This window comes from Diaphorina citri, unplaced genomic scaffold (genome assembly GCF_000475195.1).
Source record: "Diaphorina citri unplaced genomic scaffold, Diaci psyllid genome assembly version 1.1 scaffold1319, whole genome shotgun sequence".
NCBI lineage: Eukaryota > Metazoa > Arthropoda > Insecta > Hemiptera > Psyllidae > Diaphorina > Diaphorina citri.
This window is the reverse complement of record NW_007378748.1, coordinates 8,423-25,659: the sequence shown is the minus strand read 5'-3', so window position 1 is coordinate 25,659 and position 17,237 is coordinate 8,423. Positions and strand designations below refer to the sequence as shown.

The window sequence follows — 17,237 nt, the reverse complement described above, 5'->3', positions numbered from 1 at the left end:
GAAACATAACCCGGTCATTATTTCATCATTATTCTATTATTCATCATCATCAGTCATCAATTTCATCTTTCATCACTTCATCATCAGTCGTTAACACGTTAACAAGACATCAGTGAGTTCACGAGTGCCGTGTTTCCGCGAAGAATATCTCGAAAAACATCGTGATTTTATTTTATTAATTTACCTATTTTAATTTTCTTATTCATAATTTTTAAAATTTTAAAGAACTCCGTTATTTTTAAGGATTTTGGGACAATTTATTTGAAATTTTCTTTTATTTTGAATTTTAATTCACAGTTTAATCACCAAAAAACAATTTTAATTTTTTTAAATTTCCTCAGTTTGTTTTCTAGTGTTCGAAGTGTTTTATACGAAAATTTTCTTTGATTTTTCCTTTTTTTGTGGCTCTGTTTTGCCCCTTTTTACCCCGCATTTTTCGGCTGTTATATAATTGGTAAATAATTACCTATTTATAATTAATTTTTATTTTTTCCTTGTCCTTTTTACGGCAACAAGTTTCCCAAGTGTGTGCGTGCGTTATCGAGGATTTTTTTTTTTTTTTTTTCAATTTTCGCCTGATTAGTCTGTTTAATGATCGCGAAAACAAAGTTGCATGTTTCAAATTGAAAAATCAGTCGGGTCTTACGTTCCTACTTGCGTGATAAATGCGTTAATTAATCTTAATTTATTGAATATTGACAAGGGTTTTTTTTCTTTTCTGAGAGGAGAATAGCTGAAGAAATTCCTAGAAAATAGTCTACTGAGTCTACTCCCCTAAATTAATCAACAATTTACCAATTCCAAGAATTATTTTGAACATTAATTTTATTTCTGTGATTATAACGTATTAGTTCGAGTTAACTAATAGACAAAAACTAAACACTAAAATAGAACTAGATCAGCAATTTGCTTAATTTTCGTCTTTTTTTTAATTTCTTAATAAACTCTAATTTATCAGCTAATTTCATAATGATTCCGCCAATTTGCATAATTTACAATGGCAACTCAAATCTTTCGAACAACTTCTAGAAACCAAGGAGGATATCCTTAATTTTCATAACTTTCAAATATATTTTAACATAATCTTCAGCCTCATTTTAACTTTTCTTAAAACTCTAGTGATCCCAACTACACACCTTGGAAAAATTCCCCAAACGGGCTCAATTTAGACCATAGCAGAAAGAAAAAGTGCCATTTTGCACCTTGGAAAAATTGGAAAGAGTCCCTAAACGAGCTTCAATTGAAACGGCCATAGCGGAAGGAAAAAGTGCCATTCCGCCCCATATACGGTCCAGACTCTAGTGATCCCAACGACACACCTTGGGAAAAGTTCCCGAAAGCGAATTAGCGGACCGAAAAAGTGCCAATTGGTCCCAATCCCGTCCCAAATACTGCCCGGGATCTCGACCGTGCGATCTGGCCGTTCCATCTCGTAGCATGACCGTCCCATCTCGTAACATGACCATCCCATCTCGTAGTATGACCGCCCCATTTATCATGTCCGCTCTGACGCTTTTCCTAGCGCTTTCGACCTCCAGTGTCGTCAGTTTGCCCAACTACTGTTCGGTGCACAATTTCGACGCCTCCAAACACTCGTCACAGCTGCAGTTCACCAAAGAACTATCGACGGAGGAGTACAGTGTGAAGTCCAAGTTCAAAAGTCTGCACTGCTGCTCGAAAGGATACAAAAGCATCGAATGGTAAGTGAACGAAAGTATCTCGTCATTTTTATTTTCCTTATCCTGTAGGAAGGAAAGGTTATTGAAGAACCTACAAGAATACCTATGATATACCCTTTTTTTTGCCACCAATGAACTTAAAAGTCCCTCTACTCTCGTGTCTAAAGGTCTTAGCCAGCCTAGTTAGCTTGGAGGGTAGCGCGTCTGCCTTGTAAGCCCTAGGTCGCGGATTCAATTCCCACCCGGGTGACCCAGGGTAAATTTTATCTTAAACAGATAAGTGCTGCTCGAAAGGATACAAAAGCATCGAATGGTAAGTGAACGAAAGCATCTGTCATTTTTATTTTCCTTATCCTGTAGGAAGGAAAGATTATTGAAGAACCTACAAGAATATCTATAATATACCTTTTTTTGCCACCAATGAACTTAAAAGTCCCTTTACTCTCGTGATCTAAAGGTCTTAGCCAGCCTAGTTAGCTTGGAGGGTAACGCATCTGCCTTGTAAGCGCTAGGTCGCGGATTCAATTCCCGCCCGGGTGACCCAGGGTAAATTTTATCCTAAACAGATAAAGTTCGTTCTCGGAACGCCTGGCTTTCTCCTATCCTGTCGACTACTATTCCATTTCCCACGCTTCTCGTTCCATTGACCCTCGCATACTCTCATGTTTTTTGCTGACTAAACAAATTGCTTATCACTATTTACTATTTCGCTGGCTCAAGTTCTGTATACGACTTCAATCAGCAGTTGTTTCATTGCTACGAAATCAAAACGGCGGTGAAAAACTCTTTTTTTTTAAAAAAAAAGAAGAAGAACAGAAGCACTGTTACGCAGAAGGTCCGCGGTGGTCGTTAGCCTAGAACTCTGGAGGTTCGCGTTCGAATCCCCTGAAAACTTGACTCCGCCACGAGTTTTGAACTACACCACTGATTTTCAACATGGAATATAACATGAGACATTAATGTTGACATAAGAACGTCATGTTAAAATCACAATGCGACGGCACTGTTACGCAGAAGGTCCGCGGTGGTCGTTAGCCTAGAACTCTGGAGGTTCGCGTTCGAATCCCCTGAAAACTTGACTCCGCCACAAGTTTTCAACTACACCACTGATTTCCAACATGGAATATAACATGAGACATTAATGTTGACACAAGAACGTCATGTTAAAATCACAATGCGACTTTGGTATGTTTGTTCATTTGTAACCTGATTCCATCAGACTCGCTAATTACCTAATTACGAACGGTTTAATGTATTTGCAAAATATCTTCAACCATCGCTCCTTCTTCGGTACTGGGAAGACAAAACTCAAAACGTGTTTTAGCACTAAAAACTGACCATAGAAATTTCATCCGGTTACATTACTTTCCTTCCTATAGGATAAGGAAAGCACAAAACTAGCATATTGAGACTGCCCAAATAGTAGTTATGTCTTCAGGAGAAAGAAAAGATTAAAAAAAGAGAGATTTGACAGAGGGAACTGTAACTGCTAAGGTCTTATCGTCCCGAAATCGAAGAGAGAAGGAAGACAGGATAGGAGAAACAGAATAGGTCTGCCAGGCAAGTGCCAAGTTCGATTCTCACCCGGGGCGGATTTTATCATAAACAGATAATGTTCGGTCTCGGAACGGCTGGCTTTCTCCTATCTTTTCCTCTTTCTCTCTTCCCTTTCGGGACGATAATGATGATGATGTCAGGTTTCCGTCCTGTTATTTTACTGGTACGATAAGGCCTTAGCAGTTACAGGCCCCTCCAGATTCCTTTATTTTAATGCAACGCGGCAATGCTGCATTCCTGCACCTTAGGCAGCTAGGAAGGAACCCCTAATTAAAATTTAATTTTACAAGGGGCACCCATAAGTTGTCACCAAGGGTTCAGAAGAAGCCGTCATAAAACCAGGCGTCCACAAAAGGAAGTTCCTTTATTATAAAATCGGCAAAAAAAGTTTTATACGAGTAGATCCATCAACAGAAAGAAAAAGAATTCAGAACTAAACATTTCCCTTAAAGTTTGTAAAGACAAAATTCCTCACATTGCAACGATCTCTTATACATTTTAAACCTCTAAATAAAAGAAAAGAAGAAGAAAAAGAAAAAAACCTCTCGATCGTCGTTTTTGCAAAATACATCGTTTGCAAGACGTTGGTATATTTTGCAAATATGTACGTGGTCGTTACAGGCCCCTCCAGATTCCTTTATTTTAATGCAACGCGGCAATGCTGCATTCCTGCACCTTAGGCAGCTAGGAAGGAACCCCTAAATAAAATTCAATTTTACAAGGGGCACCCAATTTTACAAGGGGCACCCAAGGGGTTACAGTTCCCTCTGTCAAAGGGGCACCCATCTGAACCCCATCAAGGGTTCAGAAGAAGCCGTCATAAAACCAGGCGTCCACAAAAGGAAGTTCCTTGATTATAAAATCGGCAAAAAAAGTTTTATACGAGTAGATCCATCAACAGAAAGAAAAAGAATTCAGAACTAAACATTTCCCTTAAAGTTTGCAAAGACAAAATTCCTCACATTGCAACGATCTCTTATACATTTTAAACCTCTAAATAAAAGAAAAGAAGAAGAAGAAAAAGAAAAAACCTCTCGATTGTCGTTTTTGCAAAATACATCGTTTGCAAGACGTTGGTATATTTTGCAAATACGTGGTTTCAATTTTACAAGGGGCACCCATAAGTTGTCACCAAGGGTTCAGAAGAAGCCGTCATAAAACCAGGCGTCCACAAAAGGAAGTTCCTTGATTATAAAATCGGCAGAAAAAGTTTTATACGAGTATATCCATCAACAGAAAGAAAAAGAATTCAGAACTAAACATTTCCCTTAAAGTTTGCAAAGACAAAATTCCTCACATAGCAACGATCTCTTATACATTTTAAACCTCTACTTTGGTATGTTTGTTCATTTGTAACCTGATTCCATCAGACTCGCTAATTACCTAATTACGAACGGTTTAATGTATTTGCAAAATATTTTCAACCATCGCTCCTTCTTCGGTACCTACTGGGAAGACAAAACTCAAAACGTGTTTTAGCACTAAAAACTGACCATGGAAATTTCACCCGGTTACATTACTTTCCTTCCTATAGGATAAGGAAAGCACAAAAGTAGCATATTATTGAGACTGCCCAAATAGTAGTTATGTCTTCAGGAGAAAGAAAGGATTAAAAAAAAGAGAGAGATTTGACAGAGGGAACTGTAACTGCTAAGGTCTTATCGTCCCGAAATCGAAGAGAGAAGGAAGACAGGATAGGAGAAACAGAATAGGTCTGCCAGGCAAGTGCTAAGTTCGATTCTCACCCAGGGCGGATTTTTATCATAAACAGATAATGTTCGGTCTCGGAACGGCTGGCTTTCTCCTATCTTTTCCTCTTTCTCTCTTCGCTTTCGGGACGGTAATGATGATGATGATATCAGGTTTCCGTCCTGTTATTTTACAGGTACGACAAGACCTTGAGGGTTTTTTTTTTTTTTTTTTTTTTTTTTTTTCAGAGGTCTGATAGAGAAAATTGTAACCGCTAAGGTCTTGTCGTCCCGAAAGCGAAGAGAGAACGAGGAGAGGACAGGAGAAAGTTTCCTTTTTAGTCTCATTCTTGCAGTATTTTAGCCCTCAAAAGCCTTGAGAGATTTCTCGGAGCGGCTGGCTTTCTCCTATCCTGTCTTCCTTCTCTCTTCGATTTCGGGACGAAAAGACCTTGGCAGTTGCAGTTCCCTCTATCAAACCTCTTAAATAAATAAAAATGTGAGGAGGGGCCTATAATATTGTTGGAGCCCCCGGGGCCCCGTTTGTCTCTTGGCCCTGACTCTACAGTGGCTGGTCTTGGTCATGTCACGGATTTACTCTTCTTGTATTCTGATCGCGATGTCTCAGGACTCATGTCTTCTGTCCACAAGCTTGCTTTGTCTCGCTGGGAAGTCTTAATTAATCTCTTCATCTCTTCAATCTTGTGAACTTGCTCTTGTAACCAATGTGTGGTTTGGTTGTCGAGTTTGAAGTATGTATTTATTTACTTAGAGATACATAATTTTATTATATGTATTCGCTTGGAGGGTAGCTTGTCTGCCTTGTAAGCGCTAGGCCGCGGGTTGGATTCCCACCCGGGGTCTCGCTGGGAAGTCTTAATTAATCTCTTCATCTCTTCAATCTTGTGAACTTGCTCTTGTAACCAATGTGTGGTTTGGTTGTCGAGTTTTGAAGTATGTATTTATTTACTTAGAGATACATCATTTTATTATACGTATTCGCTTGGAGGGTAGCTTGTCTGCCTTGTAAGCGCTAGGCCGCGGGTTGGATTCCCACCCGGGGCGGATTTTATCTTTTTAATGCGGTAAGAAAAATGAAACTATGCGGAGTACCTGGAAGCTCTTCGCGGAGCACAGTTTGAGAACCACTGCCCTAGGTGTATACCGAGTTACGGACCCAGTCCCATAAACTGTTAGATTGCAGGTGTAAAGGGACTTTCCAGTTTCGTCTCAGTAGGTTAACAAAGTAAATTCCATTCCATTCTTTTCTATTCTATTGTTACTAACTCATTGTTCTCTCTTTTCCATCCAGATATTTCAACCTATGCGGACGCTCCTCTTCCCACCTACTCTTTACCCAAGAGACACTACTCACTACTCGGTCAAAATGTTCGCATGTACTGCGAGGCCTTTGTTGGTAAGTATACCCGCTTTTGGAGGGTAAGTGCCATAGCTAAGACTCTAAGTATACCTGCCATTCAAAAAGTGGTTGCCATAGCTTCTACTATCACAGAGGGTGCAAGAAAATATTAGTATAATGGAAGATTAGCAAAGCTGGCAGTCTAAATAAAAGAGAACTTATTTTTTAAGAGGATTGATAGAGGGAATTGTAACTACTGAGGTCTTATTGTCCCGAAAGCGAAGACAGAAGTTGACAGGATAGGAGAAAGCCAGTCGTTCCGAGAACGAACCTTATCTGTTTAGGATAAAGTTCGGCCCACTGCTGACTTGGGAACCTACCAGTGTATAATCAGCAACACGGCTGATCAATCCAAGACCATGATCACTGTCCTCAAAGAAGGTGAATTTTGACCTAATTATCGAATAGTCTATCCAAAAAAGCCAAGTTTAGATTATGTACGACTGATTTTTAATAAACTGATTTTACTGAGGTGTACGAGTATTATCGAGTATAATGTATATGTATAGGCTACACAATTTCAGAAAATGGACAGGCAAAACATCGGTTGAACTCTTCCGCATAGCTGTGAACAAAGTCAAACTAGCGGCGGGAATCTAACACGCGACCTAGCGCGTAAACAGACGCGCTAGGTAACGCGTCTGTTGCTAGGAAGGCTGGCATATGACACTAACTAGGCTGGCATATGACACTAACTAGGCTTGCATATGACACTAACTAGGCTTGCATATGACACTAACTAGGCCAGCCCTTCAAGCTACGAGTAACGAGTAACCAGGCTGGCACATAGAAAGTAACATCTCAAAATGTTTACATAGGTATTATAGAATAGAATAGAATAGAATAGAATAGAATAGAATAGAATAGAAACTGGCCTCGTATAATCCAGCCATTACACAGTATTGGCAATTAAAATCTTTTTTGCGTTCTACCTAACCCTCCTCCTGTTCAAGGACGACAAGCCCCACCCGTGGCCCACTCCCGTGTAAACTGGCTTCGTGGAAGACAGCCATTACACAGTATTATACCTACCTACCTACCTACCTACCTACCTACCTACCTACGAGTTAGGTTGTGAAATTTCCCCCAATTACATTGGTGATCTAAAACCTTTTTGCGCTCTACCTAACCCTTCTCCTTCCATTCCAGGTTCAAGGATGGACAACATCCTTTTTTAATTTCCCAGGTGTACCACCAGAGCAGCGCTCTCTACCGGAAGATACCTGGGTAGTGCTCATAGTGGGTGTGATCTCATTTATTCTGCTCCTGTGCGTCCTCATTCGATACTCGCCTTACATCTACCTCTATCTTCGATCCCTGTGCATCCCTGGTAAGTATGCCTAATTGCCCATTATGGCTATAAAGGTATGTTTATACATGGTCGACGGCCGTACGCTGAAGAATTTCAGCAACACTAATTGCCAAGTATTTGCTACAGAGTCCGTCGATCGATGTTGACTGTCGATCGATGTTGATTGAAACCCATTACACTGCCTCGACAACATAGATTCACCTCGTTGATCGACAGGCGTCGACCATGTGTGGACACACCTTAACAGAGATCTATCAAACAGGGTAGTATGGAAGAGTCTAAATACATACCTACACAGCTACAAGTATAACGAAAACCGAAGCTCCAAATTTACGGAGTCCGCCCCATGGTTAAGAAGTTAAAATGAAGCCCGAGGGGGGCCCGGGCCCCCTTACCCCCCCCCCAATTACGGCCTTCAGAAGCTAAAATGGAGCCCGAGGGGGGCCCGGGCCCCCTTACCCCCCCCCCAATTACGGCCTTGAATAGAGGTATCAACAAACATAGAGGTAATGGATTCTCAAAAATTCTGGTTCCTTTTAGTAGAAAAGCCTTTTTACATAGGTTTGTATTTAGTTCCTTTACTGTGGGTTGGACTCCGAAATTTAGGGAGTTTCTAACCTCGCCCCGTGGTAAGTCATTCTCTCCCCCCTTGGCAAAATCCTGGCCTGCCCAGGATTGTAAAAAGGTTAGTCCCGTAAGAAGAAGAAGAAGAAGAAGAAGAAGAAGAAGAAGAAGAATATATAGGCTTGGAAGACTATACATATATAAATACAAAAATTACAATGAATTGACATGTTTCGCCATTTCCTGATGGCATCTTCAGAACAACTGATCAAAAATTTCAAAATAAAAATGACAACATCCTTTTTTAATTTCCCAGGTGTACCACCAGAGCAGCGCTCTCTACCGGAAGATACCTGGGTAGTGCTCATAGTGGGTGTGATCTCATTTATTCTGCTCCTGTGCGTCCTCATTCGATACTCGCCTTACATCTACCTCTATCTTCGATCCCTGTGCATCCCTGGTAAGTATGCGCAACACTAACTTGCCAAGTACCCAGCTGATAACAATGCGCTTAGCGTTGCACCTTTCCTGTGAGACCGAACACCAGAACGTATTAATTAATATTTTTCATATTTAATTTTTTTTCCTTCTTACTTTCCTTGTCCCTTGGAATCCTAAAACCTTAAGCTGTGTCCACATATAGTCGATGTCGATCGACGGCCAGTCGGCTATGTTTGGACAGACCTTTAGATTACAAGATGAAAATGTTCCCATCAGCATCTTTCCAGAGTAAAGGGTTTTTTTCTTGTTGTTGGTCCTTTCTCCTCCACCGCTTCCTCCTTATTCTTCTTCCTTTTCTTCTTCCTGCACCTCCTTGTGGTTCTATGTATTCGTTCTTCCTCCTCTTCTCCTCCTCTACCGCCTCTTCCTTTTTCTTCTTCTCCTATTTCTTCTCCTCATCCTTCTATTTCTTCTCCTCATCCTTCTTCTTCCTCTTTTTCCTGTTCTTCTTTCTGCACCTCCTTGTAGTTGTTTGTATTCGTTCTGCCTCCTCCTATTTCTTCTCCTCCTCCTCTACCGCCTCTTTCTTTTTCTTCTTCTCCTCATCCTTCTATTTCTTCTTTTCATCCTTCTTCTTCCTCTTTTTCTTGTTCTTTTTTCTGCACCTCCTTGTAGTTGTTTGTATTCGTTCTGCCTCCTCCTATTTCTTCTCCTCCTCATTCTCATCCTTCTGCCTCTTTTTCTCGTTCTTCTTTCTGCACCTCCTTGTAGTTGTTTGTATTCGTTCAGCCTCCTCCTATTTCTTCTCCTCCTCATCCTTATCCTTCTTTATTATTATTATTAGTTTAAAAAAAAAGCAGTTTTTTCCTTGTTGTGAGAGGAAGTGTGTGTCTCACGCCGACATCCCGTGCGGTTGAAGTAGAAGACTTGCACACAGGAGACCGTGGGGTCATTGGAAGGAGAGGGGTACAGGATGTTAAATTCATCGGTGCCGATGACTGATTGATGAGATATTTACATTTTTACAGGGTCTGTTTATGTTGAGGTCTACAGTCTACTTATAAAGAAGAAGAAGAAGACGAAGAAGAAAAAAAAGATGAGTGTTTTACCGCCGTTTTTATTTCGTAGCAATGAAACAACTGCTACATTGGAGTCGTGTGTTCTGTGTCGTAGCATGCCTATCCCGAAGTATGCCTCTCATCAGATGGGCGAATTTGACCACACAACAATAACAACCACAAAAGCTTCCAATAGAAGCTACAACAAACCACGATTAGTGATAATAATGAAAACTCAAAAACAGCGACCATCCTGGCTGGGAGGTACCTACTACCAATAATATTCCAATAGTTCCTTATCAGAAGACCCAAATTTATGATTCTATTAGTGGAGATGGCAAAACTCCCGCCCTGTTATTACATATTAGTGGAGATGTTAAAACTACGAACTCTAAGTTTTCCAGTAAGTAGGAATGTATGAAGGTACTGTCTTAGTCGTTAGCCGAAAGGTCTATTTTCAAGCCTTGTAAGTGCTAGGTCACGGGTTCGATTCCCATCCGGGCGGACTTTATCCTAAACAGATAAAATTTGTTCTCGGAAAAGCTGACTTTCTCCTATCCTGTACCCTCTGCGTTCTCGGGACGATAAGACCTCCGTTCTCCGTTGTTACAGCTCTCTTTATCAAACCTCTGTCGCACTAAAGATCCTAGCAGTTATACTACCCTTTTTTACAGTGACCAAAACTTGTAAATTCCATTCCATTCTTTTCTATTCTATTGTTACTAACTCATTGTTCTCTCTTTTCCATCCAGATATTTCAACCTATGCGGACGCCCCTCTTCCGACCTACTCTTTACCCAAGAGACACTACTCACTACTCGGTCAAAATAGTATTTTTTAAGCAAAAATTTACTGTGATGTCGGACATTTTAAGAATAATAATTTCAATTGCCTTATTAGGTATTCTTTTGTAATTACCTACTTTGTAAATATCATATTTTTCTGAATAAAAAAAAATAAAATAAAATTATTTTATAAAGCAATAACAACTGGTCTTTGTTATTTCGTGTTACACTATGCTTGTTTGAAGAGGTTTGACAGAGGGAACTGTAACCGCTAAGGTCTCATCGTCCCGAAATCGAAGAGAGAAACAGTGGCATAGCGTGGTCGAAAGTCAAGTGTAAGGCGTGTAGGGCACTAATTTCCATCACCATGCACATTACTAAAGAAGTCATGCACATGCTTCTTCATACATATTTAAAGTCAATATTTAAGGGTATTTGAGTAAATTTTGAGTGTATGGCCGCCATACACGCCCTACATGGACGCTACGCCACTGGAGAGAAAGAAGACAGGATAAGAAAAACCAGTCAGTCCGAGAACGAACCTTATCCCTACAGGATAAAATTCGCCTCGGGCGGAAATCGAACCCGCGGCCTAGTACTTACGAGACAGACGTACTGTCAACCAAGCTAACTATAGGCTGGTTTGGTAGCTTGATACTTTTTGAGTGATTGGTTTTAAAGGGAAAGGGAAGAGAGAACAGAACGCCTTCTAAATAGGAAAGTTAGGCAATGCGCAACGCTCGAAGTGCGAGGTCAATGACCTTTGGATTTTTGCAGGATCTTTCTGCATTCTTTTCAAGGTCATTCAAGGAGGTAAAATTTGATGGATACCAAAGAAGGTAGAAAAGTGAACCGCAATATTTAACTTTTTTTTTATTTAAATTTATCGGTATGGAGATCCCTAAAGAAGTTTTTTTCTATTTTAAATTTACTTTGGAACATAAGTTTTCTAAACTGAAAGGTTTTTCGAAAATTTTTACCCATTTTTTCGCCTGATTGAGGCCCTCACTGACAGTTTAGTCTTTTAGGATCCTCAAATGCTAAATGTGGAAATATGAAACGATGATAGACATTAGACCGCAATTTTTTTATCTTTTCACATTCCACCAAATTTACACATTCGAGTCCATGCCTGGTTTCAGAAGACTCGATCAAGACGCGCTCTAGCGGTGAACTTCAAAAACACTACGATTTGCTAGCTTCACATACATAAAAAGTGGAAGGGGAAAAATAAAAAAAAATCAGCCATTGTTGTTTTTTGTTAGGTTGTTCTTTTTCTTGTGAGCCCTCACTGACAGTTTAGTCTTTTAGGATCCTCAAATGCTAAATGTGGAAATATGAAACGATGATAGACATTAGACCGCAATTTTTTTTATCTTTTCACATTCCACCAAATTTACACATTCGAGTCCATGCCTGATTTCAGAAGACTCGATCAAGACGCACTCTAGCGGTGAACTTCAAAAACACTACGATTTGCTAACTTCACATACATAAAAAGTGGAAGGGGAAAAATAAAAAAATCAGCCATTGTTGTTTTTTGTTAGGTTGTTCTTTTTCTTGTGAGCACAAAAGTGGAGGAAAACTTGGAACTTTCCTTTCGTTTTAACGTATTTTATTCTTTTTGCACTTTAAAAAACAAATTTATATCTTCCTCAGTTTGGTACAGATTACACCGTACACCAAGGGGACAAAAATAACCACCAGCCTTTTCGTGATAATATGAGTTATGAATCCAATCAAAATGGAACGGGTCTAGAGCAGCAAGTAAGTGTCCCAGAAATCGATTTCCAACTTGGGTCAGCGGAAGCACATTGCAACACTGGCCTACGTAGGAAAATGACCTGGAAAATTTGTCACACAAATCTCGTACCTAATAAAAGAACGCCTTTTCGTGTGATAAATTGTGACAATTCCGTCATGCCTAATTGGCCATGCTTTGGAACTAGAATGTACAGTTAGGTTTCCCCTGATTCTTGCAGAGGTAGGCAGGCCAAAGTGACAAACTTGTTCAAAGTCTCTTCTATGTGTCATCAACTTTGTATGGATTGAATTGAGTTGAATGAGATGATTTCATAGTGATTCATTTGAATATGTAATTGTTTGGAAATAAGTACATAATATTTTTTAAGCTAACACAATTTTTTCCTGAAATGATTCACATAGGACTGATTTCAGAGGCTCTTTTGGGATGAATAGTCCCTTAAAACTTTCTCAAGTGAAAACTTTTTTTTTGTCACTTAAGCTTGATGTAGCCGTATTTTATTATGTGACTTTTTTTATAGACAACATGACTGAACCAATGAGATTCTGCTTTGTACGTCCACACTTGTTATACAAAGCGGAATTTCACAATCTCATTGGTTTAGCCATGTTGAAAAAAAAAGTCACATAATAATCTTTGGCTTGTCTTTTTGTTTTCTCAATAGACACCTTTTTTACTTTCATTATTTTTATCATTACAGCTTGCTGGTCTGGACTTGAGTGCTAAGAAGGAGTCAGCACCAGGTTCCAATCCTAGGGTGTACGTACCTCCTCATCTTCGCAATCAACCTTCCGGAGGTAGTAAGTATCTAATCGGACAATAGTTTTTTTCCAAGCTAAATACACTGGAATCAATTGTTACCTATTGTACAGAGTTCATTCTGTGGAGAATTAGTTCCATGTTGAATCATTGAACCATGAAGTAAGGCCCAGGAAATGTGTAGTACCTACTTAATATTTGTCACTGTTCACAGCCAATATTTGATGTGTGATTAATATATCTGGTTACACCCTTCTGAGAGAAGTGTGCAATCACTGCAATCACTACAATCTTTGTAGATCTTTTATGACCATTTTGTTCACAGTTTTTGTTATTTTTAGAACTTTTTAGGAGAATATTTTGTCAATCAAGTAGAATAGGCTATACCCTGTTTATACTGCCTAGACTAAAAAAAGTCCCTTTACCCGAGCAGCCTAAACATTATGTATTTGATCTATTTGGCTATTTGATACTGAATCAAGTAGGTAGGTATCATTGTTGAGAAACATCCTCTCAAATGCAGTTTACACATTAACAAGCTGGGCCCATCCCTCCAGGAAATTTTTAGCCTGTAGTTTATTTGATTGTGGTTAAAGAATACCTATATACCTACCTAATTTGTTTAATATTCAGTTTATTATTATTATTGATTTGATTTTTGATTTTACTTTCATGTAATGATTTAAAATCAAGACTAGAGCCCATTCTTCCTTTATTCCTTTTAATATTTCCTAATAACTACCAATATAGTACTGAAGTCACCAATTCATTTTTTGACCTTGCTTGGCATAGCTTAACATAGGTGATGCTAAAACCGGTCTTTAATGATTGACTGAAGTGTTATCTAAAACTTTCTTGCTTTGAGTTCATAAGTAGGTCATCACAACAAATTTCAAGATCAGAGCTCATTTGTGTGAGAAAATGGGGAAAAAATCCCCCCAAAAACCAGTGTTTTTGGTTTTTTGGCTTTTTTGGTTTACTGGACTAAATTTGCACGACCATTTTCATGTTCCTGGTAAAAAGACCTTTAAATTGATATATAGGTTGACCAGGTTTGGATAAGTCCTTCTATGGAGACAGACAGACAACACTGTAGCGAATACAATAGCCCTATCGTAATACTATCGTAATAATAAAGAAAGGAAGGGTTAAAAATGCACCCACAAATACTCTCATGTATTTTCCTTGTCAAACAAAAGTATACTCACCTACCTGGCACTAATATTTTGCATTTCCCTCTTGTCCATACAGATTCTTCTGCGAAGCCTGAGTACCAGGAGAGGGGACCTTCTCAACGAGGTGGTGACAGGGGCGGATACAAAGGAGGAGGTAAGAAATTTGAGCTATTCACACACTAGGTGCAGAGGCTAATGCCTTTAAGATATGAGCTGTATAAGTTACAAATATAAGAATATTTTTTCAACTTATTGTTTCATTATAAATTTTAATCTGTCAGCTCCCATGGTGTAGTGGTCACTGCACTTGCCTTGCACGCGGGAGACCCGGGTTTGATTCCCGACAGGGTCAAGAAATTTGTATCATGCAAATGATTGATTCCAGTCCAGTGGGTCTAAGCCTGTTGAGCACAATCAAGTTGAAATTCCAGTCAAAGGAAAGGTGGTATACAGCCTGATGTGATTTGTTTTCCTATGTAGAGGTAGTTGAAAGTCGAAATACCTAGCCCCTAAGTGGCATTTTTCTAAAACTAGGTTTCAAAATAGTCAGTTGGTCATTTTTTTTATTTGTCAATAATATTAATTATGATTTCCTCATTTTTATTTCATTTCCTCCCATTTTGCAGAGAGACGTGACGATTATCGGGGAGGCAGACGTGAGTACGAGTCTCAGAACGGTGACCGTGACAACTACAGAGGCGACAACTACAACTCCCGTGGTGGAAACAGCAACTATAGGGGAAGGTAAGAATATCAATATTCTTTGAATATCAATATTCTTTGTTTGTTTGTTTGTTTTTATTTCCCCCCTTATTTGACCAGTTAGATCGGGAAGTGCATATGACCAAGAAGTTGACAAGCACCACCTAAATAATTATATAATGAATGATAGAGATCTGGGAAAATTTGCCAAGTGTGTATTGATTTAAATCCTTAAATGACTTTCTGAAATGACCTGCTCTCCCGTTTTTTTTTCTTTTTTAGCCCGTCCTTCCTTTATTATTACGATAGTAATAAAAAAAAGGTATAGTGGACGGGAGGACGGGCTATTGTATTCGCTTCGGTATCGTCTGTCTGTCTGTCACTCTGTCTGTTCCCATATTTTCTCAATAGACACCTTTTTTACTTTCATTATTTTTATCATTACAGCTTGCTGGTCTGGACTTGAGTGCTAAGAAGGAGTCAGCACCAGGTTCCAATCCTAGGGTGTACGTACCTCCTCATCTTCGCAATCAACCTTCCGGAGGTAGTAAGTATCTAATCGGACAATAGTTTTTTTCCAAGCTAAATACACTGGAATCAATTGTTACCTATTGTACAGAGTTCATTCTGTGGAGAATTAGTTCCATGTTGAATCATTGAACCATGAAGTAAGGCCCAGGAAATGTGTAGTACCTACTTAATATTTGTCACTGTTCACAGCCAATATTTGATGTGTGATTAATATATCTGGTTACACCCTTCTGAGAGAAGTGTGCAATCACTGCAATCACTACAATCTTTGTAGATCTTTTATGACCATTTTGTTCACAGTTTTTGTTATTTTTAGAACTTTTTAGGAGAATATTTTGTCAATCAAGTAGAATAGGCTATACCCTGTTTATACTGCCTAGACTAAAAAAAGTCCCTTTACCCGAGCAGCCTAAACATTATGTATTTGATCTATTTGGCTATTTGATACTGAATCAAGTAGGTAGGTATCATTGTTGAGAAACATCCTCTCAAATGCAGTTTACACATTAACAAGCTGGGCCCATCCCTCCAGGAAATTTTTAGCCTGTAGTTTATTTGATTGTGGTTAAAGAATACCTATATACCTACCTAATTTGTTTAATATTCAGTTTATTATTATTATTGATTTGATTTTTGATTTTACTTTCATGTAATGATTTAAAATCAAGACTAGAGCCCATTCTTCCTTTATTCCTTTTAATATTTCCTAATAACTACCAATATAGTACTGAAGTCACCAATTCATTTTTTGACCTTGCTTGGCATAGCTTAACATAGGTGATGCTAAAACCGGTCTTTAATGATTGACTGAAGTGTTATCTAAAACTTTCTTGCTTTGAGTTCATAAGTAGGTCATCACAACAAATTTCAAGATCAGAGCTCATTTGTGTGAGAAAATGGGGAAAAAATCCCCCCAAAAACCAGTGTTTTTGGTTTTTTGGCTTTTTTGGTTTACTGGACTAAATTTGCACGACCATTTTCATGTTCCTGGTAAAAAGACCTTTAAATTGATATATAGGTTGACCAGGTTTGGATAAGTCCTTCTATGGAGACAGACAGACAACACTGTAGCGAATACAATAGCCCTATCGTAATACTATCGTAATAATAAAGAAAGGAAGGGTTAAAAATGCACCCACAAATACTCTCATGTATTTTCCTTGTCAAACAAAAGTATACTCACCTACCTGGCACTAATATTTTGCATTTCCCTCTTGTCCATACAGATTCTTCTGCGAAGCCTGAGTACCAGGAGAGGGGACCTTCTCAACGAGGTGGTGACAGGGGCGGATACAAAGGAGGAGGTAAGAAATTTGAGCTATTCACACACTAGGTGCAGAGGCTAATGCCTTCAAGATATGAGCTGTATAAGTAACAAATATAAGATTATTTTTTCAACTTAATTGTTTCATTATAAATTTTAATCAGTCAGCTCCCATGGTGTAGTGGTCACTGCACTTGCCTTGCACACGGGAGACCCGGGTTCATAGGCGGCGATAGGGGGGGGCTTGGGGGGCTTAAGCCACCCCAAAGTTATCAGGGCCTCTTACACTAGATAAAATTGGATTTCAGAATAATAATCCAAAACAACATTTTTTACTTTCCTTATCCTATAGGAAGGAAAGTGATGTAATCGGGTCAAAATTTCGATGGTCAGTTTTTAATGCTAAAACACGTTTTGAGGTTCATAGAGCCTAAATCCGAGAACGGTAAGAGCTAGCGAATTGAAATTTGGAGAAGAAGAAGGAGAAGAAGAAGGAGAAGAAGAAGGAGAAGAAGAAGGAGAAGAAGAAGAAGAAGG

The 17,237-nt window shown here is 39.1% G+C and overlaps 2 protein-coding genes across 2 annotated transcripts in view; both read left to right on the top strand.

Annotated features, from left to right (window-relative positions):
* On the top strand, positions 1–10,560 carry LOC113469968. The gene is made up of 4 exons (XM_026828055.1): positions 1–1,700; positions 7,494–7,546; positions 8,537–8,680; positions 10,472–10,560. The coding sequence occupies exons 1-4, from the start codon at positions 1,438–1,440 to the stop codon at positions 10,558–10,560; spliced, it is 549 nt and encodes a 182-aa protein (XP_026683856.1). The 5' UTR covers positions 1–1,437.
* Positions 10,561–12,027: 1,467 nt separating this feature from the next.
* Positions 12,028–17,237, top strand: part of LOC103515324 (ATP-dependent RNA helicase bel) — a gene marked incomplete in the record, with an annotated part of 12,709 nt that continues 7,499 nt past the window's right edge. The window contains 4 exon segments of the mRNA XM_026828067.1: positions 12,028–12,271; positions 12,970–13,069; positions 14,280–14,357; positions 14,830–14,938. Of these exon segments, the coding sequence (XP_026683868.1) occupies positions 12,227–12,271; positions 12,970–13,069; positions 14,280–14,357; positions 14,830–14,938 (332 nt within the window).

Coding starts and splice junctions, on each gene's coding strand:
- LOC113469968 (XM_026828055.1), top strand. CDS start 1,438: ATGACCGTCCCATCTCGTAACATGACCATCCCATCTCGTAGTATGACC. Junction 1,701..7,493: donor GGATACAAAAGCATCGAATG/GTAAGTGAACGA, acceptor CTTCCATTCCAG/GTTCAAGGATGGACAACATC. Junction 8,681..10,471: donor TCGATCCCTGTGCATCCCTG/GTAAGTATGCGC, acceptor TTTTCCATCCAG/ATATTTCAACCTATGCGGAC.